The sequence below is a fragment of the Mobula birostris genome, chromosome 28 (genome assembly GCF_030028105.1).
Source record: "Mobula birostris isolate sMobBir1 chromosome 28, sMobBir1.hap1, whole genome shotgun sequence".
Lineage (NCBI taxonomy): Eukaryota > Metazoa > Chordata > Chondrichthyes > Myliobatiformes > Myliobatidae > Mobula > Mobula birostris.
This window is the reverse complement of record NC_092397.1, coordinates 7,935,929-7,962,827: the sequence shown is the minus strand read 5'-3', so window position 1 is coordinate 7,962,827 and position 26,899 is coordinate 7,935,929. Positions and strand designations below refer to the sequence as shown.

The window sequence follows — 26,899 nt, the reverse complement described above, 5'->3', positions numbered from 1 at the left end:
TGTTTGTAATTCACCCCACTTGTGACCTCGTCCATGAAAATCAATCAGGTCAAATCCACGCACAGACAGCTTTGAATTAGTGTCAAAAATACTCGTGAAACTACAGAAACAGTTCAAGCATGTTGTAAATGTTAATAGCACGACCAAAAACAATTCCATTTGGAATAAATATAATAATTTTTAACATCTAATCTGAAAATTAATATGTTTTGTGACCGAAACCTCCAATTTTCATGAATTTATATCTATCATTGTCAAAGTACAGGTGTGAACTGAGATGGGAATCTTTTGTAATTGACTAAGCAAGTGTTTAACTCCAAAGTGAACTCAATGTGAATACAACCTCATGAAAGGATCAGGCTCCCAGAAATAACACTTGCTGAGGAAAAACATGTGTTCTCGTTTCAGGAAAAAAAGCTTAACTTAGTAGAACAGCAAGAAGTACTCTTAATTAGAAATCCTTGATTTCGATCAAATCTTTTGTTTATATTTAACCTTAAGGAATTTTGTCATTACCTGGTAAAATTAGATCGCCACATTAATTTTCAGATGTAAATGCCAGGAATGTAAAGTTTTAATTTATGGCATTTTATACCACCGCGCAAATTTCTGGAGAGTAATAACTCTGTCTTGGCTTTGCATGATCACATACTGTTCACTTTAAGCCACTATCTGACAACAGATCAAAAGATTCGAGAAAATAATGTCTCTAATGGTGGGTAAATAAGCCCTTATACATCTTCAACAAGTTTATTGACAGAAGGAAAGCGCACTTTAGCAGGGAGCTTCACTAAAGACAGCTTCTACCCTGCTGTTAAAAGACAACTGAATCCCTAGTAGGGTTCTTGACCTTGCAGTCTACCTCATTATGATCTTGCACCTGATTGCCTACCTACACTGCACTGTATTCTGCATTCTGCTTTTGTTTTACTGAATGCACTGTGTAATGATCTGATATGTATGAAGAGTAATGCAAGACAAGTTTTTCACAGTATCTCAGTACGTGTGACACTAATAATCCACCTCCAATTACAACATTGTTCATTAGTGTAGACAGCCAATTCAGTGTACAAGGGATTTGCAACCATTAGTTATGAAAAATGAAATTACAAAACTGTCATCTTGTATGGGGAATTGTGCATGAAGAAGAAAGGGTGAGAAGAATTATTGTTCGTTAACTAACATGCATTTTCTAATTTCTCCTACCCTGCAGATTATAAGCGGACAGAAATATAAATTACCAACCTCTGAATATCGCTTCAAACAATGGATTTCAAAAATTGTTTGTTGTTCTGCGCTACCATACCAACACTACTGATGCCAAGTGTTTTATCAGCTTGTCCTTCGATGTGTCGGTGTGACAATGGATTCGTTTACTGCAATGATCGGGGATTGACATCCATTCCTGCCAAAATACCCGAAGACTCCACGACGCTTTTCCTGCAAAATAACCAGATTAACAATGCCGGGATCCCAAACAAACTGAAGTATCTATTGAACATAAAAGTGATTTATCTTTATGAAAATTCTTTAGACGAGTTTCCAATAAACCTTCCTAGATCACTCAGAGAGTTGCACCTTCAAGACAACAACATTAGGGCCATTACCCATGACGCATTGGCAAGGATTCCTCTCCTGGAAAAGTTACATTTGGATGACAACTCAGTGTCCACAGTTAGTATTGAGGAAGATGCTTTTGCTGACAGTAAGCACCTCAAACTGCTCTTTCTATCGAGGAATCACCTGAGCAGCATCCCGACTGGTCTTCCGAAAACACTGGAGGAATTGAGATTGGATGACAACCGGATTGCAACCATTCCACAATATGCTTTCAAAGGTTTAGTCAACTTGAGGCGTTTGGTATTGGATGGTAACCTTTTAGCTAATCAAAGAATTGCAGATGAAACTTTCAGCAGGCTGCAAAATCTGACCGAACTTTCACTGATCAGAAACTCCCTGAGTTTTCCACCAACAAATCTTCCCAGTTCAAATTTACAAAAGCTGTATCTTCAGGATAACCTCATTAGCTATGTTCCACCCAATGCTTTTTCTAAAATGAGGCAGATACAGAGACTAGACATATCGAACAACAACCTAACGAGTTTGCCCAAAGGAGTCTTCGACGACTTGGTCAACTTGAGTCAGCTGCTGTTACGCAACAACCCTTGGTACTGTGGCTGCAAGATGATGTGGCTGAGAGACTGGTTGCAAACAACAGCGTTTCATGTCAATGTGAGGGGGTTGATGTGCCAAGGTCCCGAAAAAGTTCGAGGAATGGCGGTCAAAGACATCAAAACAGAAATGAATGAATGTTTACGTGGTGGCAATCCAGCTCCAAAGACAACCCCAATCATACATACAGTAACTGCCACTCAAGGATTACATTTCACATATAAACCAAGGCAGCCAAACATGAAGTCACCAGATTTGACTGTAGACCATCCCTTGTCAGGAGGGTCAGGAACAAAACCAATAATCATCAATGTAATGCCTTTAACAGCTGACAGCATTCGCATAACATGGAGGGCAATGTTGCCAGTCACTTCCTTCAGGCTTAGTTGGCTGAGACTCGACCATAATCCGTCAGTTGGATCCATCACTGAAACCTTGGTACAAGGAGACCAAACTGAATATCTTCTCACAGCCCTTGAGCCCAAGTCGACTTACATCATCTGCATGGTTACAATGGAGGCCAGCAATTTCTACGTAAGAGACGAGACTCCGGTCTGTGCTAAAGCAGAGACTGCTGATCTGTATAGCCCGACCACAACATTAAACCGGGAGCAAGAAGAATCAGACCAAGTAGTCCTACCTCTGGCTGGTATTATTGGAGGCGCATCAGCTTTAGTATTCATTGTTGTTGTCCTTGCAGCATTCTGCTGTTACATCAACAACAACCGGAATGTTTTCTCACAGGATCAACCGTACAACAGAGGCTGTAGGAAAAAGGATGACTACGCAGAGGCAGGAACAAAAAAAGACAATTCCATTTTAGAAATCCGAGGGAGTGGGTTTCAGATGATACCACTCAACAACCAACAACGACCTAAGGAGGAGTATGTGATCCACACCATATTTCCATCCAATGGGACAAGTATTTACAAGAACAGTCATAGAACAGCACTTGGCAGTAACCGAGGTTACAGAGACGGTGGGATACCAGATGCTGAATACTCTTACACGTGATTGCAGAGATGCTTTACGGCATTTTTCATCTTCAATGCACTGCAAACAAAAGATATTTACAAAAAAAATCATAAAAACCATTAGGGACAAAACACAAAGTCCAGCAGAAAATGTCTGGCACAATATTTTGTACATTTGTCATATAATTTATATTTAATATGCTTAAAAGATTAAAAAAGCTGGATATTTAGAAAGAAAACACAGCTTCCTAATTGTATTCAAGCCATTCTTTCTTTTGCATTTTGGTTAGAAGTGGGATAAAGAATGAACAGCCTACTCTGGAATCATAAGGCATTTTAAAGACTCAGAAATGTTTTAGTATCAAACAAGTAAACAATGTAGAAATTCTTTTAGCAATGCGTTCTTTTCCCACCATGTTGAAGATTTACTGCATATGGTTCAGCAAAACATACGTGTATACATACATACACACATATATATATATATAGATATATATAAAAGTTCTGTTTCTCTGTGCAGGATTTAAATTTCCCCATACTTCCAGTGGTATCATCTGTTGATGTTTTGTTTCCCTCTGTTCTGCAATGGTGTTTTAAAAGAGAAAATTAGTTTTAAAATATTTAGTTCTTTATGGTGTTGCTTGTGGTGCTGTTTTAGGACATTATCATAATTGGGAAAAGAGACAGAATGTCATAGTTACTTTTGAAGACAGTTTTGCTAAAACATTTTAAAAAAAATCAAGTTAGATATTTGTGCACCTAGACCATGAATTATATGTCCTTAAATGAGAAGCCAAATGGTTATCTGACCTGTCATGACATTGATTCTCTCAACTTAATTCTAAGAACTATTGCAGGAAAAGCTGCAACTAAAACAAATTTAGACACAATAGAAAAATTTGCAATTTATTTGAATAATTTCCAAGCCTTAGTTTTGTTCTGTAGTTACATTTCCATAATACAAAGTGTAGAATAATTAACGTCACGGTGAATTCGGTTTTGACAAACTATCTGCGTTAAGTGAAATGCCCTGCCTTTTTTATAAAAGCTCCTTAATTTTGAGGAAAACAATATAATTTCTGAAGTGACTAGTAAAACTAAATGTTCAAAGGGTTAAAAACTTTCTTCATAAAATAAATTAGTCCGAATGCTGTGAAAAGAACACATTTAAACTGAAGCACACCCAAGGCTTGGTGTTAAATATGTTTCAGTGATAAAAGGTGATGCTTCTAATGGAAATATGTTTCAATATACCAGAGCTGCGCGTGTATTATCTACTGCTAACTTAAGCATTGGAGGCTCATCTTCCTCATTGTAATGTTGGATTTTTGTCCCTCTCTATGGTGATCATCCAGAAATGCATTTTTATGTACTGAGAATTCTTTCAGGAAATGTATACATCTTTACTGAAAGCACCTTCTGTTCCAAACAGTGTTAATTCTATTCCTCAAAGTTGCTGGTGAACGTAGCAGGCCAAGCAGCATCTGTAGGAGAAGAGGTGCAGTCAACGTTTCAGGCCGAGACCCTGACGAAGGGTCTCAGCCTGAAACGTCGACTGCACCTCTTCCTACAGATGCTGCCTGGCCTGCTGCGTTCACCAGCAACTTTGATGTGTGTTGCTTGAATTTCCAGCATCTGCAGAATTCCTGTTTGCGTTTAATTTTATTCCTGTTTACTAGTGACAAGATTTCCTGAACATTTGAGTTGATAGACTCAAACTTTTCTACCTAGCGGGTACAGTAATACCCTGGATTGATGATTAACAGAAATAATATGAAGATTATCTAAAAGTTTGCCAGTGAATAATTTTTAAACATGATTAGCAAGTCACAACTGACTTTTTAAAGAAATTCTCCTTAAACTGTAAAATGCTCCAATATTTTTATGACCTTAAATATTGTTATCAAGATCATATTTCCACACTAATGATGATGTGATATTGAATATTAAAAGATCTGGAGACAGTGGATGTGGAGAGGATGTTTCCTATAGTGCGGGAGTGTAGGACCAGAGGGCACAGCCTCAGAATACAAGGACGTCCCTTTAGAACAGAGATGAGGAGGAATTTGTTCATCCTGACGGCAGTGAATCTGTGCAATTTATTGACACAGATGGCTGTGGAGGCCAAGTCATTGGGTATTTTTAAACAGAGGTTGAGGGGTTCTTCATTAGTAAGGATGTTAAAGATTACAGGGAGAAGGCAGGAGAATGGGATTGAGAAAGGTGATGGAATGACAGAGCAGACTCATGGGCCAAATGGCCTAATTTTGCTCCTTATGGTCATTGTAGTTACAACATCTCACCTTTTGCAGTCATTTCACAGTTCTAATTTATATCTAAATAACCAGAAAATACTGATTTATTTTAAATTAGAGAATTTTAATGAGAATATTGATTACATTGTTTGATTGTATCTTTCCCCACTGCAACCTCCCACCAAACCCAACACTTTTAAATTACTTTCAGAAGTGGAATTTAAAAAAGATTGACAAAATATAATAGGAAGATTTTTACACTAGTAGGATATAGATTTTCATTCCAGATAGGCTGAACATTCTGCACTTTAACTACTTAAATATACACCTGATAGCTTCAGATCATCTTGACTGTCGCACCAGTCGGACAAGATGAAAGCAGAACTACTCAAATAACCTGCTTACCGCAGCAATGTTGGCATTTATGCTTTACGCCTCAGAAGAGTCAGAATTATAATAGATCCTCAAATTAAAATGTTTGTTAAAAATGCTTCACTTAAATCAAATGTTATACAAAGCATTTGTCTCAACCACTCAGAATGTAATTAAAATGCAGTGCACAGTCCATGCAGGCAGTAGAGTGCATAAAACAAAATATTGATTCTAATCCACTGCGCCATTATTCGGGAAAGATGTACATTTACAGCTTTAAAGTGAGAGCACACCTCATTGCAGAGCGATACATTTTCAAAATGAGAAAAACGAGCCACCAGCAATCTTTGCAGCATCATTCTAAAAAACAGGAAAACTGCCAATACTTCCACCAGACTGATTAACAAACTGTTCTGAGCAGACAACCGTGAATAATTATCCACTTCAATGTTACATGTAGGACTGAACATTCAGCATTCTCAACCTTGTCAATTCAGCAAAGCTGACCCTGGCGACAATATATACTCCGTGGCCACTTTATTATGTACCACCTGTACCTAATGAAGTGGCCACTGAGTGTATGTTCATGGTCTGCTGCTGTAACCCATCCGCTTCAAGGTTCAAGATGCTCTTCTGCACACCATTGTTGTAGCGTGTGGTTATTTGAGATACTGTCGCCTTCCTGCCAGCTTGAACCAGTCTGGCCATTCTCCTCAAACCTCTCTCATTAACAAGGCGTTTTCACCCTCAGAACTGCCACTCACTGGATGTCTTTTTGTTTTCCGCACCCTTCTCTATACTCTAGAGTATATGCTTAAGAATCCGAGGAGATCAGCAATTTCTGAGATACTCAAACCACTCCATCTGGCACCAAAAATCATTCCACATCAAAGCCACTTTAGTTACATTCTGATGTTTGGTCTGAACAACAACTGAACCTCACGACCATGTCTGCATGCTTTTACGCATTGTGTTTCTGCCACATGTTTGGCTGATTAGAGTAAGTGTACAGGTGTACCTAATAAAGTGGCCACTGAGTGTAAATACCAAACTACTGGCTAAGAAAAGGTGGTGTTAGTGCAAGTACTGTAGAAGAAACTATTATAATATGTCACCACTTTTGACTAATACTTTTACCTCATAACTTTTCAAGTTTAATGCCATCAAGAGAAATGGTCCGCCATCAGTTAAATATATTAAAAATACATTTTACATGCTCCAGCAAGTTACCAAGTTGGCCTTCTTAGAGAAAAGTAAATAATAAGGAACTTTTGTGATAGGTCTGTAAAATTTACTTAAAGGTATCTCTACCCTGGGATTGCAAACAAAGACCAAGAGAAGTAGCGAGCACACCATTGCTCAGTTACATAGGTAGAGGGGTCTCCCATCTGGAAAAAAAGTGAAAAAAGGTGAAGGGTTTTTTTAAATTATATTTCTTTGTTTGGGAGACCCTTGTTTGAGTCCATGTCTCAATGCAGTGCAAAACATGACTAATTTATACACGTGTTAAAATTTATTACTTTGTTTCTCCAATAGACACTTCAGTTCAAAAAGGTACAGATATTTATCTCCCAACGTGCTATGCAGCTAGGAAGGTGGTTGCTTAATTCTTTAGTTGGCCTCTCTAACCTTTCTTCCTACATCAAAACAATAATGTCTGCACTGTTAGATTATCCATTTAGTTACCATTCAGGGCAACATAAACAGCATCAGGAATTCAGCCAATGCCCGATTACATACACCAGCACAGCACCGTGGAACGTTAATCTCATGATTCAACACTTGTACAAGTTGAAGTAAGAAAAGTACTCCTTGACCCAAAATAATTAAAATTCAATTTTGCCCATGGCCTTAAATGAACTGTAGTAAAACAAGAAGTCATCACCCTAATGTCATACAAGTTAAAATGGTGTCCTCGAACAGAACTTCATTTGGAAGTCTATACAGGGCAGCACGACACTTTACAGTACAGGCAACCCAGGTTCAATTCCCACTACTGCCTGTAAGGAGCTTGTATGCTCTTGCACGTGGGTGCTCTGATTTTCTTCCACAGTCCAAAGACACATCACTTGGTAGATTAATTGGTCATTGTAAATTGTCCCAAATTACAATGACCAAGAGTTAAATTGGGGGGGTTGATGGGCGGCACAGCCCAAAGGACTAGAAGGGCCTATTCTGCACTGTATCTCCATAAATAGATAAGTAATTAATAAAACTGCAGAAGGGATTTATGTCCTATCAGAATCAACTTTTCAGGAGTAACACAGATTTTTCACATACTCAGATTTATGATTAACTGAAATCAGAATGACAAAACAAGCCCCTAAAATGTGTTTCATTCACTCATCCTTTCCTGATTATTAAGCCTTTCTTCCTAAATATCTCAGTCTCTCGAGTTCTGTATCCTCCTTTAAAATGTTCCCTAAGAGCTACTTGTTTGGCTAAACTATTTGTCACATGCTCTATCCTTGGTTGTTTGATAAGACATTGGGACATTTTACAATGTTAGTGCAGTTATTGTTGTTGAAATGCAAGTTATTGTGTTGAAAAAAAATCTCCGTCAACTCTCTGCCAGTGTTCTGCTACCGTACTGCTCTGCGCCAAAAAAACCCTTCCCCACTTCTCTCATTATTCCTTGAAAGGGTAGATAATACTGTGTTTTTCTTCAACAGGCAATCTTTTACTGTTTGATCACCATCATGGGCATTACATGTGTACTCTGAAATAGAAAAGCATTACCCATCAGAAAGCTAAATTATGGATGTTTTTCTATAACCTTCTAATCTCATCATCGAAAATGTAAAATCTCCCGTGTTCAGAGAATGCGCCATCTACCTACTCAGACATATCACCATCATTTTAGTTCAGTGCCTAACAACCTGCTAATTTGCTTTATATAAAATTCACTTCACATGAACCCAACCTTGAAGTGTCACAAAATCAATATTTAATTCATAAGTAACAATCTTTACAAATTCTAAATAATTACCTTTATTGTCTTTCTTCATTTCCAACAACATGAACAATTGTGTGCATGGTAAAACTATAATGGCAAAGATAATTATGATCAAAATATTCCTGCAAAAAATTATATTATATGACTCAGTTGGTATTCCCCATTGCACAAATTGTCCTTTTATAGCATTTGGCACTAGGATTTCACAGAAAAAAGATCTTTACTCTTTCCATACAGCAATTAACTTTGAAACAAAGTATTGAATTAATAATTGTCTTTTAAAATCCCTACCCATGCACTAAAAAGTACCAAGGAGAATCTGAAACACAAGAAACTCTGAAGATGCTGGAAATCCAAAGCAACACACACAAAATGCTGGAGGAACTCAGCAGGTCAGGCAGCATCAATGGAAAAGAGTGGACAGTCAGCGTTTCAGACCAAGACCCTTCATCACGACTGGAAAGAAAGGACAGAAATCAGAGTAGGAAGGTGGGGGGAGGGGAGGAAATACAAGGTGGTAGGTGATAGGTGAAACCGGGAGAGGGGGAGAAGTGAAGTAAAGAGCTGGGAAGTTGATTGATGAATGAGATAAAGAGCTGGAGAAAGGTGAATCTGATAGGAGAGGACGGAAGACCATAGAAGAAAGGAAAGGGGGAGGAGCACCAGAGGGATGTGATGGATAGGTGAGGAGATAAGGTGAGACAGGGAAATAGGACTGGGGAATGGTGAAGGAGAAAGGGGGGGGGGCAATTACTGGAATTTTGAGAAGTCAATGTTCATGCCATCAGGTTGGAGGCCACCCAGACAGAATCTGGGTTAGTCACCTTCCATTCTCACTACAGAAAGTCTTAATTACTTTGCAGACTATGTGGTCATTTCTGAGTTGTAGCTAAGACACCAAACTTTTATTTTAAGACTGATTATTTAATTTTTCCATGTATTTCTGTGACCAGTTATGTTGAACTAGGATTGCAACGCATGGTAATATAGTGACTGAGTAATTGGACTAATAATCCTGATATGTCCAAACCCCTGCCTTCTGTCCTATGGGCTATTTGAAAATTTGAGCCAAATTGAAAAAAAAGACTACACCAGAATTTTGAATCGGTTACCATTTTGGAAAACCCAAGGTGTTCACTAAAATCCCTTATGGAGGGTAACAGCTTTTAGGCTTTTAGTCAACTGCGCTGTCACCTCAGCATGGTTGAGTCTTAATTGCTCTCTGGCCTAGCAAAGGGAGAGGACAAATTGGGATGTGCGATAAATATTTACCTTGCCAGCAATGACCATGTTCTCAAAATTTAAACATTATGTATATATTTTTTTAAATTTTCACTTCGTGTCAACAAAGCAAATCTCAGAACACTGCTGATTTTCTATTCTTCTCCTTCCTATCTGGGTCTCACTCAATGTAAGGAAGCATGCCTTTGAGAAACAATGCTTTACTACATTTAATTTCTCGTTTTTAGCAGAATAATGGCTCCTGATAATTTGCTGCTTTTATATAAGCAACGTTATCACTGGAATGCCATTGAAAGGATCATTATAAATTAGCAAAAGTCTGTCTTGGCCAATCAAACTTGCTATTTTATCAGTACACTGTGCTACTTCAAATCAAAATTCTTTTCAGGTCCATGCCATGCATCATTCAGAATCAATTGCTCATGCAAGTGCTTTTTGCACAAATGTTTCCTTAACTCCAATAGAATTACCATTCTCTACTTCAGGCAAATTCCTGATGATGAAATTGCTTAAAACCTTAGAGCAAAAATTCCTACTTAGAGCATACATGGTTCAGGTGACGTCTTGCTTATGAAATGTCCTTTCTGTCACTGTCGCAAGATACGAGTTTGATGTTAGTAGCAGGAAAATCCAGTGAGAATATAAAATGGTGGTCACTGTTGGGAGACGCAGCCGACTGCAGAAACAGTTTGGCCTCAGATCACTTACCTACTTACCATTCTGATCAAAACACTGGCAAAGAAATGCCCCAAAATTATTCCTAAAATTAGTTAAGTGGGGGCTAGGCCACGAGTAATGAAAAAAACAAGGTGAATTATTGCCTGTATCCAGTACACTGGTCAAATCTACATACTCAGCTTAAAGATCAAAGAATGAATACATGGAAATACAGTTCAAAAGGACGTGGAGGTAAATACTGGAACTGCAGAAATATTGCCTTACTGAGAGGAGCTAACTCTCAGAAGGTGAATTAATATTCTTAGCTCTGGCATCTGCTGTACAGTGTGAATAATTATGTCCTAATCAAGACAATAAATCATAAGGAGCGGGTTAATTAGTTAAACTCAATCATAGTTATATAGAAAATGGTCACTCCTTTTTCATTCTCTGAATGTCGTATTGTTTAGGGTTGGCTTGCTGTGTTTTTGATGAGAATTGCTACAGGAGAAAAAAAGGATTTTCAGAAACAAAAAACCAAAGTGCATTGTGAAGCCCTTTGGCCTCTTTTTGTAGGTGCCTTGAAATTTCAATGTTAATGTGTGTTCAAGCTGAAACATGCTGACCTTTTACTTGTACATACAAATGTGAAAATTTCCTTGTTCTCTTCAAAATAAAATTTTTGAAAATACAGACGGTGTCTATCAGTGGTAACTTAGCTTTGTCAGTTATATTTTTTCCCCATATCACAATACCTTGTTTTGGCAGCAATATCGGAGCACTGCTGCCAAATTTTGTAGATAATCAGAGTAAAATGAGGTATCTTCCACTTACATTAAAAAGTTGTTAAATCAATGTAGGTTTGTGGTCGTGGTTTCTCTTGTTCTGCAAGAAATCTCTGCACATTATCACCCAACTCCCCAAAAAAGCCACATTCAGTTCCTGTCATTCATTCACTGACCCGTCTCCAACCTTACTTTCCTCTCCAACAACATTAAACTTTGAGTGCTTTCTAAATCTCACTCCTCCTACTTCATGTTTAAATTCCCCTGCTTTCTAACCTGTCTGTTCGGCTGGTGGTGAAGTGGCGTCCGCACCGGACTTCAGGGCGAGTGGTCCCGGGTTCGAATCCAGCCGGCTCCTTGCACACCTTCCATCTGTGCTGGGTTGAGCGTCAAGCTAGCAACTCTGCCTCATAAAACAGAAAAACGCTAAAGAAACAGCGGGGTTGCCACCTGATGTGCCAAACAAGGCACAGGGAGGAACTTTACCTTTTTACTACTTTCTAACCTGGGTACAGAATAAATTATTTTCTCTGTGAATATAGTGCACAATATCCTTATTCTGCAGATGTTGGAAGCCTTGAGCACCACATGCAAAATGCTGGAGGAACTCAAAGGGTCAAGCAGCATCTGTGTAGAGGAAATAAACAATCAATGTTTTGGGCTGAGATCCTTCTTCAGGACTGGAAAGGAAGGGGGCAGAAGCCAGGATAAGAAGGTGAGAGGACGGGAAGGAGTACAAACTGGTAGGTGATAGGTGAAACCAGTTCAAGTGGAAGGTGGGTGGGTAGGGGAGAGGGGAATGAAGTAAGAAGCTGGAAGGTGTAGGTGAAAGCAGTAAAGGGCTGAAGGAGGAGGCATCTGATCGGAGAGAAGGGAAGGAGGAGGGGCACCAGTGGGAAGCTATGGGCAGGTGAGAAGACATGGCATAAGTAGGAAACAAGAATGGGGATGGAAAAAGTGAAAAGGAGGAAGGGGGAAGAAATTACTGGAAGTTAGAGAAATCAATTTTCATGCCATCAAGTTGGAGGCTATCCAAATGGAATATGAGGTATTGCTCCTCCAACCTGAGATTGGCCTCATTATGGCACAAATCAGATTGGGAATGGGAATAGGAAATCAAGTTGAAATGGCTGGCCACCAGAATATCCCACCTTTTGTGGTGGATGGAGTAAAGGTGCTCGATGAAGCAGTTCCCCAATACAGAGGAGGCCACACCAGGAGCTCTGGATTCAGTGGATGACCCCGGCAGATTTGCAGGTGAAGTGTTGCCTCCCTTGCAGGGATAGGTGACTAGAGGGATATCAGTGGGGAGGGACGAGTAGACAAGGGAGTGAAGTAGACATCAATCCCTACGGAAAGCAGAGAGTAAGGATGATTGGGAAAATGTGCTATTGTTGAAAATATCCTTTTTTAAACCATCTGTAGCCTTTGACATATCTGGCAATGCTTCTCTCTGTTCTTTTCATATCGATCCAGCCGTAACCAGAAAGTGTACCATCTAAGACATCATGGGCCCAAGAGCCCGTTCCTGCGCTGTGCTGCTCCATGTTCTAAATTTTGCCCAGTCAACATCTACGCTCTGTCCCATTAATTTCATCCAAAAACACATCTTCATACTCCATATAATGTCAAGTTCTGCCTGACCTACACCTCTCCAAATACCTCCACTATTGCAATGGGTGGCACAGTGGTACAGCGGTTAGCGTAACACTTCACAGTACCAGCGACCTGGGTTCCATTTCCGCTGCTGCCTCTAAGGAATTTGTACATCCTCCGCATGCTCTGGTTTCCTCCCACAGTCCAGTTGGTAGGTTAAATGGTGATTGTAAATTGTCCCAGGATGAAGCTAGGATTAAAATCAGGGGATCGCGCAGCTCAAAGGGCTGAAAGGGCCTATTTTGCAAATAACACAAATACTAGAAACATGAAATAAAATAGAAAATGTTCAGCAGGTCAGGCAGCGTTAGTGGAAAGGAAACAGATTTCACCAACCGGAAAAATTAACTACTTTCTATAGCTGTCATTCACCTGTCACCCCAAAAGTTCTTGCTTTTCTATTTCAGTTCCCTCCATAAGCCTGCCACCATTCAGCCCCTCCAACCACACCTCTCTAGCCTTTAATGTCTCTCCAATTTCCAAGACATTAATTTTGTCCTGAGGTGCATGATCACTTCTCCTTCAGCTATCCGTGCCATAAACTTCCCAAGCCTCTTATGTTTCATAAAAATTTTATCTTTGATCAAGTTATCTCAATAACTTCTCCTATGGTTCTTAATATCTTTTTCCATGGTTTTTGTTTCAGATTTTGTCTATAAAAGTCTTGTTATGTTTTTCCATGTTAAAGTTGGCATAACAATTCAAGCTATGATTGCATTTTTGAAGGCACCAGAACCCCTGATGCTGTCTGATACAGTCACCGATCCCCCAGCATTTGCTCCTTGGTCAGTAGAATACGTTGTCTGTTGCTCCTTTTCAGTTCTTCATGCTTCCCCACTGGAAATGTCTGTCTCAACCAGGGAGAACATTCAGATGACCCAGACACCTGAGTCTCCAGCAAATGTCTGTGTCCAAGCAGTCACAAGAAACACAGTATAATTTTGATAAGTAATTGCTAATTTATTTGTTATTCTCACTTGTTCTGAGGACAGTGGTCTCAGCCCGCAACAATAGCTGCTAACTTCCCTCGATAGACATTGCCCAAACTGCTGAGTCCCTCCAACATGTTGTGTGCTCCGCTGGGTGAAAAGAATTGTTTGCATGCCAACCACACAGACTATTCCATACATTAATGCATTGAGGTCGTACAAAAGGAGAACAGTTAGTCCTGACGAAGGGTCTCAGCCCGAAACATCAACTGTACCTCTTCCTATCGATGCTGCCTGGCCTGCTGCATTCACCAATATTTTTTGTGTGTGTTGACAGAATATATTCTATCAGTTACAGACAACGTGCAGTACCAGTAGATAAATGCAAAGACCACAATGAGGTAGATTGAGAGATCAAGAGTTCATTCCTTCAACCTTTGAAAGGGGACTTCAAAGTTCAAAGTAAATTTGTCATCAGAGTATATATATGTCACCATATGCAACTCTGAGATTCATTTTCCTGCGGGCATACTCAGCAAATCTAGAGAATAGTAACTATAACAGGATCAATGAAAGATCAACCAGGGTGCAAAAGGCAACAAACTGTGCAAATGCAAATGTAAATAAACAGCAATAAATAACGAGAACATGAGATGAAGAGTCCTTAAAGTGAGATCATTGGTTGTGGGAGCTTCTCAATGGATGGGCAAGTGAGTGTAGTTATTCCCTTTTATTCAAGAGCCTGATGGTTGAGGGGCAGGAACTGTTCTTGAACCTGTTCTTCAACCTCTTCCTCAACTGTTTTGTACTTTACCCAACTCGACATGAGCGCGCATAGACACACACATAACAAGCCGGAGCCAATTCACTCACCAGAGGCACATATAAACCAATTTCATTGCTCCACGTATGGGTCAGGTGATAATCAGCTAACTCAGAACAGAAACAGGGATTTTACTGATTATCTTAATCAGTGGAACCTTTATCTACATAGTCACTGAAATAGCATTTTCTGGTGAAACTCCTGCTTTTCATTTTTCATCCACAATAAGCGCCAGAACCTGGATTAAAACCAAAGAATTGGACAGAGTTTCTAAGATCTACCAAGGAAATTAATCTCTGCCGCAGCTCAAACTAAGTCAATGCAGGGTACATTTCTAAGTGCAGTTGATAGCAAGAGAACCACACAATGCTCTTGGCTTGCAGTATGAAAGTGCATTAGAAGGCTTGGCAATATTTCAGAACTGAACAGATCAGTAAGTTAAATTATGACAGAGGGCTACATCCCTGTTAATCCCACAACTCCTAAGTAATATAACATAACCTTCAACTAAACTGCTTAAAATTCCTTCATAAATCTAAAATAATTATGTCATAGACAACTTTAAAAGACCATTTACAACTACACCATTCTTGGCCTATCCACTTAGCACAAAAATTATTAAAAGCACAGTAGAGCAAATACTGCAGTAGCTAAAAGAAGATTATCATTGTGATATGATTCTTTTTAATGCTAATGGCTTATTACTGGAGAAAGGTTGGTTGGGTGGGTTGGAGGGGAAACTATGTCTTTATGGAAAGAGAAGCAAGAGTGGTCAACACTCTCTGTTCTGACATGGAAGGTCATTCATGTCAGGTAATTTATCTTTGATGTTATATCTGCAGAATTAATTCAGGACTCATAAAATATTGTGTGCAGTTCTACTCATCATCGGAGAAAAACGTGATTGCACTGGAGAGGATGCACAGGATGTAGCCTGAGATAAAATGTTCCAGTTATGAGGAGAGACTAGACAAGCGAGACATTGTTCATCTTGAAGCAGAAATAGCCAAAGGGAGATTGAGAGAGGGAGACAAAATTCTTTGAGGCATAGACACAGGAGATAATAGGAAACTTTTCCCCATTCTGTTATCTACAATTAGGGGAATAGGGGGTTTGAGGTAAAGAATAACAAGATTAGAGGGTAAAAAGGAAGAAATATTTTTCACAACGAAGGAATGTACCACCGTCAACTAACTGCTTGAAATTCCTTCATAAATCTGAAATAATTATATCACAGACAATTTTAAAAGACGATTTACAACAACACAGTCTTGGCCTAGCCATTTAGCTGACAATGTGGTCCAGGCAGATGCTCTCCCAACATTTAAGCAACATCTGCGAAAAACACTTGAATTACCCAGGCATGGTAGGTTAAAGACCTAGTAGTGGTAAATGGGATTATTATAGATTGGTATTTGATGGTCAGCATGAACATGATGGGCTGAAGGGCCTTACTAAACAGGAATATGTCAATGTTGAGAGGACAACCAATATTGTTTTAATCAGGGGCTGTTTTTACTTAGAAATAAATTCCAAGATTTTTCCAAATTCTTTAACCTCTTTTTGTGGGAAGTATCCAACCTCCAATCAGTCCACAGCCACTATCGCGGATATCAGATTGGCTTTCCTGAAACTGTACCATCAGAAAGCAACAGTCCCGGATGGAGTTTCCAATCACGTCCTCAGATCCTGCATGGACCAGCTTGCAGGAGTATTCATAAACAACTTTAACCTCCCCCCTACTTCAGTCTGAGGCTCCCCAATTCTTTAAGACCACTATCACCACACTGCCAAAGAAAAACAAGGCAAGGTAAATTAATGACTACTGCTCAGCGGCTCTGACACCTGTCATCCTGAAGTGCTTTGAAAGGCTAGTCATGAGCACATCAACTCCAGCCTCCCAGGCAACCTCAAGCCACTGCAATTCACCAACTGCCAAAACTGGTAAATTAGTTTATTAGCGTCAGATTTATCGAGCAACAGTGAAAAACTTGTCTTGGATACCATCTATAGAGATGATAATCCCCACCCCCTCACGAGTACAGTGAAAAACTTGTCCATACCATTCATACAGACAATAGCCCCTTCCCCACCTGATCACGCAGTTTCTTCCTCCTCCTCCTCCACCTTCTTCATCTAGCCATCACCCACACACTTGTTACCATCCGCCCATTCCACCTCCATTTTAATTCTTGCTCCTCTTTCCTTTCCTATCAGATTCCATCATAGACAGCCCTTTATTGCCTCCACCTCCCACCTTCCAGCCTCTGTCACTATATGCACACTTCCTTCTGCCAACCTCCTTTTCTAACCTGGATCCACCAATTGCTAATCAGCTCTTGCCCACCCATTCCCCTTACCTCTTAACTCCCCTCTCCTCGTTCTGTCCAGATGAAGGATCTTGACCCAAATATCGACTTGTCTATTCCCCTTAACAAATGCTGCCTGACCTGCTCAGTCCTGCCACCAATTTTTGTCATATATTGCGAACCCAATCCTGTATGTAATTTTTCAGACCATCCCAGAGGCAAAGCTGACAATTTCTATACTAATATCAAAAAAAAGTAAGAGACTTTTTGTTCAATAGAACTAACGCTCAATATTAAAGAATCTCTCAAACCCAAGCCCTCTTCTGTGTTCCCATTTCAACAGTGGCCTTCCTGAAAGCCAGACATCTCTATAAATGAAAGACAGTGGCTGCTGAAACATGTGAAGCTCTGCCTCAGCTGATTCCCGGAATTTATTCAGCATTCAAAGACCCATGAGATCAATGAATACAACTTTCACTTCAAAAGAATCCTTAAATAAATGGAGCACTTCAATAGGCTTTTGCATAAATTCCTATCCTCTCACAGATTAGCAGTGGAAACCTAAATTAAACCCATTATTTTATCTCAAGCCTACATTACTGACAATGAGTGCTTAAGGAATACATGTCCACAGCTGGCTGTACACCTATAGGGCAAAGCTCCACAAATAACCTGAACAGGAAATAGGTATGTGCTTCTTGGTCTGTACACAATTTGACATTGCAGACACGCACAGCAGGATTTCTGGGGAAGAGCTAAATTTAAAGAAGTCTGCAAAACCTTTCGGTATGAAGTGACTTCTTACCTGTCGAAAAATTAAAAAGAAACAAGATAATATATAAATTGAATTATTCATCAACAACTACGCTCTGGAATTCATTTTATCTGAGAGGTAGCATTTTTATTGCACAAATTATGTAGCAACACCAGAGCCCCCAATAGTTTCCCTGGGATTTCTGACCTCCCTCTTCTGTGATTCCAATCATCCCCCACTAAAGACATTGGAAGTTCAACTGAGGTTCCACCATGTTTTCAAACATCATCAGTTTTGTGCAATACATACAAAGTACTGGAGGAACTAAGCAGGCGAGGCAGCATCTATGGAAAAGAGTAAACAGTAAGGGACCGAGACCTTTCATCAGGACTGAGAAAAAAAATAGATGAGAAGTCAGAGAAAGACAGTGGGGGGGGGGGGTGGAGAGGAAGAAGTACAAGGTGGTAGGTGATAGGTGAAACCTAGTGGGGGGGTGAAGTAATTAGCTGGGAAGTCGATTGGTGAAAGAGATAAAGGGCTGGAGAAGGGGGAATCTGATAGCAGAGGACAGAAGGCCATGGAAGAGAGAGAATGGGGAGGAGCACCAGTGGGAGGTAACGGGCAGGTAAGGAAATAAGGTGAAAGGGAAGAAAAGGGAATGGGGAATGGTGAAGTAGAATCTGAGTTGTGAGAGATAGAGGATTATAATTTTCAAGTCGTGTTTTTTAATGGAATAGTCATCAGTGCAGTGAAGGCCATGGAAGAGAGCGAACGGAGAGGAGCACCAGGGAGAGGTGATGGGCAGGTAAGTAGATAAGGTGAGGGGGGAAAATGGTAATGAAGAATGGTGAAGGAGAATTTTTGGGTTGTGAGAGATAGAGGATTATAATATACGAGTCGGTTTTTTAATGGAATAGTCGTCAGTGCAGTGATAGAGAGGAGCATTGCCTGGAGAGCTTACTGAAATCCAGACATGGTTGTAAAAGAGCCAGTGTCTGTTGATAATCCCATCATTCTCAGAATGTTATGTAAGTCTAACTGGAGTGAAAATATTCTAAGTGGCATGGTTAAATTGTTGCCTGCACAGAAACACAGTTAGGTATACCACTTTGATCTGGTGCTGAATTTATTCTGCAGAATGAGCACAGCAATTCTGCTATCTGGAAATTTTTTTTAAGATGTTGGTTATCGAGAGAGACTCCGAGGATAGTTATTTGTACAAAATTATGAAAATGAAACAAATCACATCCTTGGCTCCTTTACAATGGTGATCATGTTTCGGGAAGGTCGCTGTTTCAAAGGAAACAAAATTTCTGAGCGACCTTCTTTCCTAATACTGCATCAATTCTCCTCTTCTGGGAAGCCAACATGAATATTCCACTCTATCCCTCTCAACTCAAATCAAATGCTATTTGAAAGTAGACTGGCACATAAATAGAAGAACCTTCTTGGGTTCAAGTGTGAGCCATTTGGAAATACTGAAGAGGGAGATATAAAAATCCCACCACTGTCTGTAAGGAGTTTCTATATTCTCCCCACGGTTTCGTCTGGGTGCTCCAGTTTCCTCCCACATTCCAAAGATGAGCTTGTTTGTAGGGTTATTGGTCAAATAGATGTAATTGGGCCAGAAGGGCTATATCTCTACATAAAATAAAAATCATTGGGGAAGCTACTAGGATTGCAGTGATAATTCCAGAGATCTGGCAGCAAAGAAAAGTATCTGAAAGTGTGGAGGTAGCTCTAAAATCTGGGAATGGAAAAATATGGACTAAGTTGAGGATTTCAGCAAGATTGGGAAAAGAAGCTTTTAGGACTGTGATACCTGCCCAATCCATAACAATTCAATTAAAACTGCATTTATTTCCAACTCTTAACCTCTGGGTAACACTGTTCCTTCCACTCAGCATGTCTCTTCTATTTAAAAATTATACGCTACCTCACTACTTTTTTTTATGACTATGTATTGCATTGTACTGCTACTGCAAAGACAAAAACAATTCACGATATATGCCTGCTTCAGATTCTAATTCTACTCGTCCTTACTCATTTTGCAGTTTTTGAACATTTTTGAGCATATTGATATCATGCAAATGCCAAAGAGAAATACAGATACTGAAAAAAGATTTACCATTTCTGAATCGCTTTGATTAAAAATGGTTTCACTTCCCTGATAAAATCAGAATCACAGATGGCTCACAGGACAAGCGGAAGGAGATCCATTCGCCAATGGAGTCTTTTTCTGAGAGTGGAGAAGTCAAATAATAGAGGACATAGATCAAATTAGAGAGGCGGAAGGCTTAAAGAAGAATTTTTTTTTGCACAGAATGTTAAGTACCTGGAGTACAGTGCAAGAGGAGGTGGTGAAAACGGAAACAATGGTAATGGTTAAGAGGCACAGGAACATTCTGTACTTGGATTGGTGAGATACAGATGATATGCAGTTTAAACTGGCATTAAGGTTGACAAGGGCATCACAAGCTGAGAAATCTGTTCCAGTGATGTTCTCTTATAGATTTCTATGTTCCTTTTCGACAATGCCTTTTCAGCTTTCTTTTGAATACAATAATTCAATCTGCTTCCACTACAACTCTTGGCAGTGCATTCCAGCCTCTGTCTCTGTGCTGAAGAAATTTATCCACATGTCACTTCTATTTCTTCTTGCCAATCACCTCTATTCTCTCTCCCCATTTCTTGCCCCTTCCAATAACGGGAACATTTTCTTTCCATCTACTGTCTACGCCAGATTCACTTTGTCCCAAGCTGAAAACCCCCAACCTCTCTAGTCAGTCAGTGTTACAGATCCTCATACCTAGAATAATTTTCATTAGATCCCTAAAAAAAACCTTTAAATTTGGTTATAAGATGCTATAATAAAATAGAAAAAAAGTTAATAGCATATTTAACCCAACTAAATTTTCAAAAATACCAATTAATAATATCATAAGTAATTGAACCCTCCCCTATATATATAAAAAGAAGCCCCATTAGTAGGAGAAACTACCGATTAATTAATTAAGAAAGAAACAAAAAAAGACATCAAACCAGATATTAGGTTAAAGGAACAAGTCCCTTTATCTTCTTTTTCTCAGTCAAATGTCTGAGTAACCATTTAAACAGGAGACTGTGTCTTTCTGCAAATGGAGTAGCAGCAGTTTTGTGCTGCTCTTAGTTTTGTTTCTCTCTCCCTAGTTTAAACTTCGAATTTAAGATTTTTATTTGCTGATTCTTGAGGGGGAACAAAATGTCTATGTCTACGAGGAGTGGGAAGAACTTGTCTGAATCTAGTGACAAAGGTAATGGGAAAGGAAAGATGCAAAAGGAAAGATCTGATGAAATGCCACCATGGGCTGAAGATATGGTTCGAACACTGAATTCAATTAAAGATCAGAATGGGTCAATTAAAGATCAACTGCAAAAGAATAGTAATGAAATGAAGTCATTTCTGGGAAAACCTAGAATAATTTTTGTTGATCTGTTATGTACCTTGTTAAAGCCTTTTAGAGTCGTACAGCGCTACAGCACAGAAACAGGGCACTTGGCCCACCTAGTCAAATTCTTATTCGGTATTGTTCCATCAACTGGCACGTGGTCCATTACCCTTGTTACATGGCCACGGTTCCGTTTACTGTGGGTGTCACTTTAAAACGCCTGGATGAGGCAGGACTATGACATCAGTGTAACAAGCTGCAACAGACCGCTGGGATTTTCAGGGAAGAAGGAGGGAGAAAGAGAGAGCGTGGAAGCTTTGGACCGCAAGCTGCTGGCAGGAGTTTGCTACAACAATGGGTAAAGTCTGATACTTTCCCATGCCCAAAGAATTGGGTTGATCAACAGCACCTAGTGCACATTGGATGTGTGACTATCACTTCGTATGATCCATATGTGGATTTTGTTGGAGTATCCTGCGGCGACCACTTTTGTTAACCCTTACATGGTTTCAGGTATGTTATGTGGTAACCACCTGTGCTAAGGAATATTCCATTACTGTCACCTTGTGATATTTCTACGTGGATTTCGAGACAACTCGACGGATAAGATCTTCGGCAACTGTTACTTTGTTTTCCCAGCGTGGAACCTGTGGAATTCTTCGTGATCGCCTCCTCTCTACATTTTAATGTGGATTTACAAGTTTCTCCACTCACTTATTTTGTGGATTATTGGACCTTTCTAGTTTGCCATCTTAAGACTTAAAGAACTGTTCCTGAGCTTGACAGTTTGGGAGCCACACACATATAACACTGTTAACTTCTGTTCATTTTGTTTACTTTTCTATATTTTGAGTAGATACTAATAATTATAGTGTTTTAACATTAAAACCTGACTCAATTTGTGATCTACTGCTGCTGGAACGTAACACCTTCCATACCCTTCCCATCCACGTACTTACCCAAACTTGTCTTAAATGTTGAAAATGAATCCACATCCATCAGTTCCGCTGGCAGCTCGTTCCACACACTCACTGCCTTCTCGGTCCATTTTATTTTAAAATAAAATTGTGATAAAGAGTCTGCAACCTGAAATATTCACTGTTTCTCTTTCCAGCCTGTTCCTCTTACCTGACCTGTTATATGTTTCCAGCATTTCAGAATCAGAATTATTATCAGGTTTAATATCACTGGCACACATTGTGAAGTCTGTTAACTCAGCAGCAGCAGCACAAGGTAATACATGAAAAATATAGAATAAATAAATAAGGCAATATTAAATAGTTAAATTAAATTAGTAGTGCAAAAACAGAAGTAATATAAAAAAAGTGAGGGCTCATGGATTCAATGCCATTCAGAAATCAGATGGCACAGGGGAAGAAGCTGTTCCTGAATCATCGAGTGTGTGCCTTCAGGCTTCTGTACCTCCTTCCTGATGGTAGCGATGAGAAGTGGGTATGTCCTGGGTGATGGGGTTCTTAATGGTGGACGCCGCCTTTCTGAGGCACCGCTCCTTCAAGATGTCCTGGATACTCTGGAGGCTGATACCCATGATGGAGCTGACTAATTTTACAACTTTCTGTAGCTGCTTTTAATCCTGTGCAGTACCCCCCCCCACCCCCCGCCAACAACCTGTCAGAATGTTCTCCATGGTACATCTGTAGAAGTTTGAGGGTTTTAGCAAATCTTCTCAAACTCCTAATGAAACATATCAATGCAGCTACAAAGTAGGCAAGGCAGCGGATATGTTAGGACCAGGTTAGGTCCTCAGAGATCTTGACACCCAAGAACTTCAAATTGCTCACTCTCTCCACTTCTGATCCCTCTGTGAGGATTGGTTTGTGTTCATACCCTTTCTGAAGTCCACAATCAGCTCTTTGCTCTTACTGACGATGAATGCAACACCACTCAACTAGCTGGTATATCTCACTCCTGTATGCCTTCTCATCTCCTTCTGAGATTCTGCCCATGAATGGTTGCATCATCAGCAAATTTATAGATGGCATTTGAGCGATACCTAGCCACACAGTCATGGATATAGAAAGAGTAGAGCAGTGGGCTTCCCTAAGGTGCGCCAGTGTAAACCGTCAGCAAGAAGATGTTATTACCAATGTGCCCAGATTGTCGTCTTCTGGGTAGGAAGTTGAGGATCCAATTACAGAGGGAAGTACAGAGGCCCAAGTTCTGTAGCTTTTCGATGACGAATAAAGAAATAATAGTGTTAAACACTGAGCTATAGTCAATGAAAAGCATCCTGACACAGGTGGTTGTCCAGGGGATCTAAGGCCATGTGAAGAGCCATTGAGATTTTTGGTTTTTTTACGTGTGTTTTTACATCTTTATAAAAGTGTGGCACTCAGAATAGGGCAATACAGCAGTTGTGGTCAAATTAGTTCATGATAGACTTTCTCTTAAAATAAAAAATCAGTCAACATTTTTTTACATCCCAATTGAACTACATTAAGTATCAGATCAGCCATCTACGACTTAAACGACTCTCAGAGTTATTGAGCTTTTACTCTGGCCCTACAGCGGGCATTGTTGTCTGCATCAAACAATTTGACATACCTCCTAAAAACACAATTCAAGGCTTTAAACTGATCAATTTGCCTCTTGTAGTAAATATTTTACTCTTCCTTCGAGATTATTTTGAATCCCTTAAAATATCTCAGACACCCTCCCCGCAAAAAATTTGGTATTCCTTAGTATTGACATGAAAGGCATCACATTCACTTTCAGACTCAACTAAAAACAGGTATTTACTTATTATCCATTTATATTCAAACTGCTCAAAGTTAGCAATTCAGTGAAAGTTCAGCAAGTTCCAGGGAACAAAAATGTAAGAGACACTTGCTAAATAGATTGTAATTGTCAGAACAGCTACCTTGTCTTACCAGCGACTTCAATATAACTACAGATATGGGCCTGTTAAAGTCCGCTGCACACATTGTTAAAGAGTGGTGGGGGTCCAATAAATCCTGAATGAGACCGGAAGAGGGAACTTTGTTGTGATGTGCTGAAGCTGAACACACTCTCAGTTCATTGTGCAAAACTCGCTGTATCGTCTTTTTTAATTAAAAGAGCTTTAAATACAATGACTTCTGCACTTAGTCTTTCAACCTCTTTAACTGCCATCACATGGTTAACCAACTATACAGCATTAGCTCTGTCATGCCAATTGTCTTGCTTACAACCTTTTCCTCAAACTCAACCAGTTGAACCCAGCTCACAGGACTTTAGGTTCAAGGTTCCTTGAACTTTTAATCCTTCGCAGTTTGTCGTAAGCATAGTTTTTTTTTAAACCAGTTAGCTCAGCAACTGAAAGAGGAGGTCTATAAGACATGAATCTGCTTTTTTGATTACTTTGAAGGAGGTATTACTTTTCCTATAGACCGCTGTGACTGTAGTTACTAACATACCATCACATCTGTCTTTTTAACTGAAGTTCCTTTTCTTTATTTCTAATTTAGTTGACAAAGTGGGAACATCCCTAACAACGAAAGCTAAAAAGGAATTAATTGCTTTTCCCCTACTTTCAGTCACATGAAGCACTCACTCGCTTAACCTTCCCATTCGTGTAAATGAATTAGAGATTCTAGAGTCCATTCAAGGAAACCGCAAATCCAGATCTTTCGAATTAGACATTAACAATTAGATCAAGGGTTAAACTCTCTTGAAATCAGAGGCAGGAATGTTTGGTTAAGAAACCAAATGAAGCAAAACAAATCTGAGATTAAATTTCAAGTTACAATGTGAACTAAGAACACTCAGTGTTTCATCAGCATAAAATGTTTTGTGATCTTAGGAGTACCATGATAATTCATTCAGTTAAGTGAACTTTGAAGCTGATGATCAAACAAACATATTAAAAGGTAAATTATATGAGTAGTAAATCTGTGTTCCCCGTGACTAAATATAATCCACATTGTTAAACAAATATAAAAGTTATTTATTGATGTTGGCACTGTGGTAGTTATGCTCCCTAATGAACCAATTCTCAAGTACAATTACACCGCTGGGAAAATCAGATACTTCCTCTCAGATTTTGAAAAAGACAAGGATCCCAAGGAAGAGTGATTCTTATCTGTCAATCCACATCCATTTATTTTGCACTTTCTGGCTAAGCAGGGGAGGAATTAAACTCTCAATCATCAGAAACCTTTTGACTGATAAATAATATTTCTGTATCATTTTCCTCCCAGATCCAATATTTCTCTTTTCTTTACACATGTTGAGATAACAATATAACACTTGAAAATTCCTTTGGACCAGTATAATTCACTCAATTAGGAAGATCTTCAATTGTTCTGAAACATTACAGAAACAGTTGATTGTTTTCATATTGACTACTACATATAAATTTCAAGTTCTTGTTTGGAATATGGGTATCAGTGATAAAATTAGCCTCTTCTGGCCAACCCTAATTCCCTTTGACAAGGTAGCGGTAAGTTGCCTACTTGAATCCGATGAATATTGTCCTTCAGTACCATTGGCCAAGTTCCAGCCTCAGGACCCAGTACTGATGAAAGAACAATGACTTAACTCCAAGCTAAGATGGTCAAGGAGTCATACAGCACAAAAACAGACCCTCTGCCCCTCTATGCCCATGCCATCTAACTACCTGCACTAATTCTATTTACCTTGTTACGTACCCCGTAACTGGGTTGCCAAGCCAGCAGAAATGGACCACTAGTTGGAGTCTGGTTTACTAGAAACTAATGAAGTTTTATTAAAGAAGTAAGTAACACAGTACCCTAATCGTAAGGATATAAATGCAACAGGTTAGCAATGATAAAACACACATGTACACAGAACTAGAGTAGTAGGAATCAGCCAAGCTCTATCGTAGTCTAGGGGTAAAATGATCAGTCTTAAGTGACGCAGAGTTCAGTTCAGCTTAGTGCAGTTCGCAGTAATCGCTGTTGTGCCATTGGAGAGAGAGAGAGAGAGAGAGAGATATGCAAATTTGATTCAGGCAGACCTTTGATGTTCACAGGTGGTTTCAGGTGGACCCTTTTATGTCTTCTATCCCGCCGTGGTCACCGACTGTGACCCCTCCGTTCCGAATACGACCGTTCTTCCACGGTGAACCCGGCACCCAGGCAAGGGCGGACACAAACATCAGGTTCCCACCGATCGTACCTTTGCACCCTGTGCGTCTATGGTCGGTTCCCGCGAACCGGACCTCCAACCTCCCACCCACTTGTGGGGGCACACCGCTCTTCCAGGGTCTCTTTATCTCGTGGTGTCTCTCGTGCCTTAGCGAACCTGTTCTTTTTATCCCCCTGCTGGGGTATCGCCTGTCTATCAAACTTCAAACAGTTCAGGTTCAAAGCAACCGGTCTGTCAATATTCTGAATTGTGTTTCTTTTCCGTTATCTCTCTCTCCTCTCTCATTAACATTTTGAACATTTCTCCATTGTCTCCCTTATCTCTCTCATCAGCATCAATCGTCTGATAACTTGATTTGGCATCACAACCTGCATTATATTGGTAGCCTTCTTTGCCTTGGTGATTCAAGTTCTTGGCTGGATGCTTTCTAAATGTTGATAGACCATCTACTTTCACCACCTCTACAGGCAGTACACTT

The 26,899-nt window shown here is 39.7% G+C and overlaps 1 protein-coding gene across 2 annotated transcripts in view; it reads left to right on the top strand.

Annotated features, from left to right (window-relative positions):
- The window catches only part of LOC140189272 (leucine-rich repeat transmembrane protein FLRT1-like), a 223,612-nt gene extending 219,042 nt beyond the window's left edge, over positions 1–4,570 (top strand). For both annotated transcript variants that reach the window (XM_072245968.1, XM_072245967.1), the window contains exon 2: positions 1,214–4,570. In XM_072245968.1, coding sequence (XP_072102069.1) covers positions 1,267–3,186 — 1,920 coding nt within the window. In that variant the 5' untranslated portion in view covers positions 1,214–1,266 and the 3' untranslated portion in view covers positions 3,187–4,570. The remainder of the gene's footprint in view (positions 1–1,213) is intronic.
- The last annotated feature ends 22,329 nt before the right edge of the window (positions 4,571–26,899 follow it).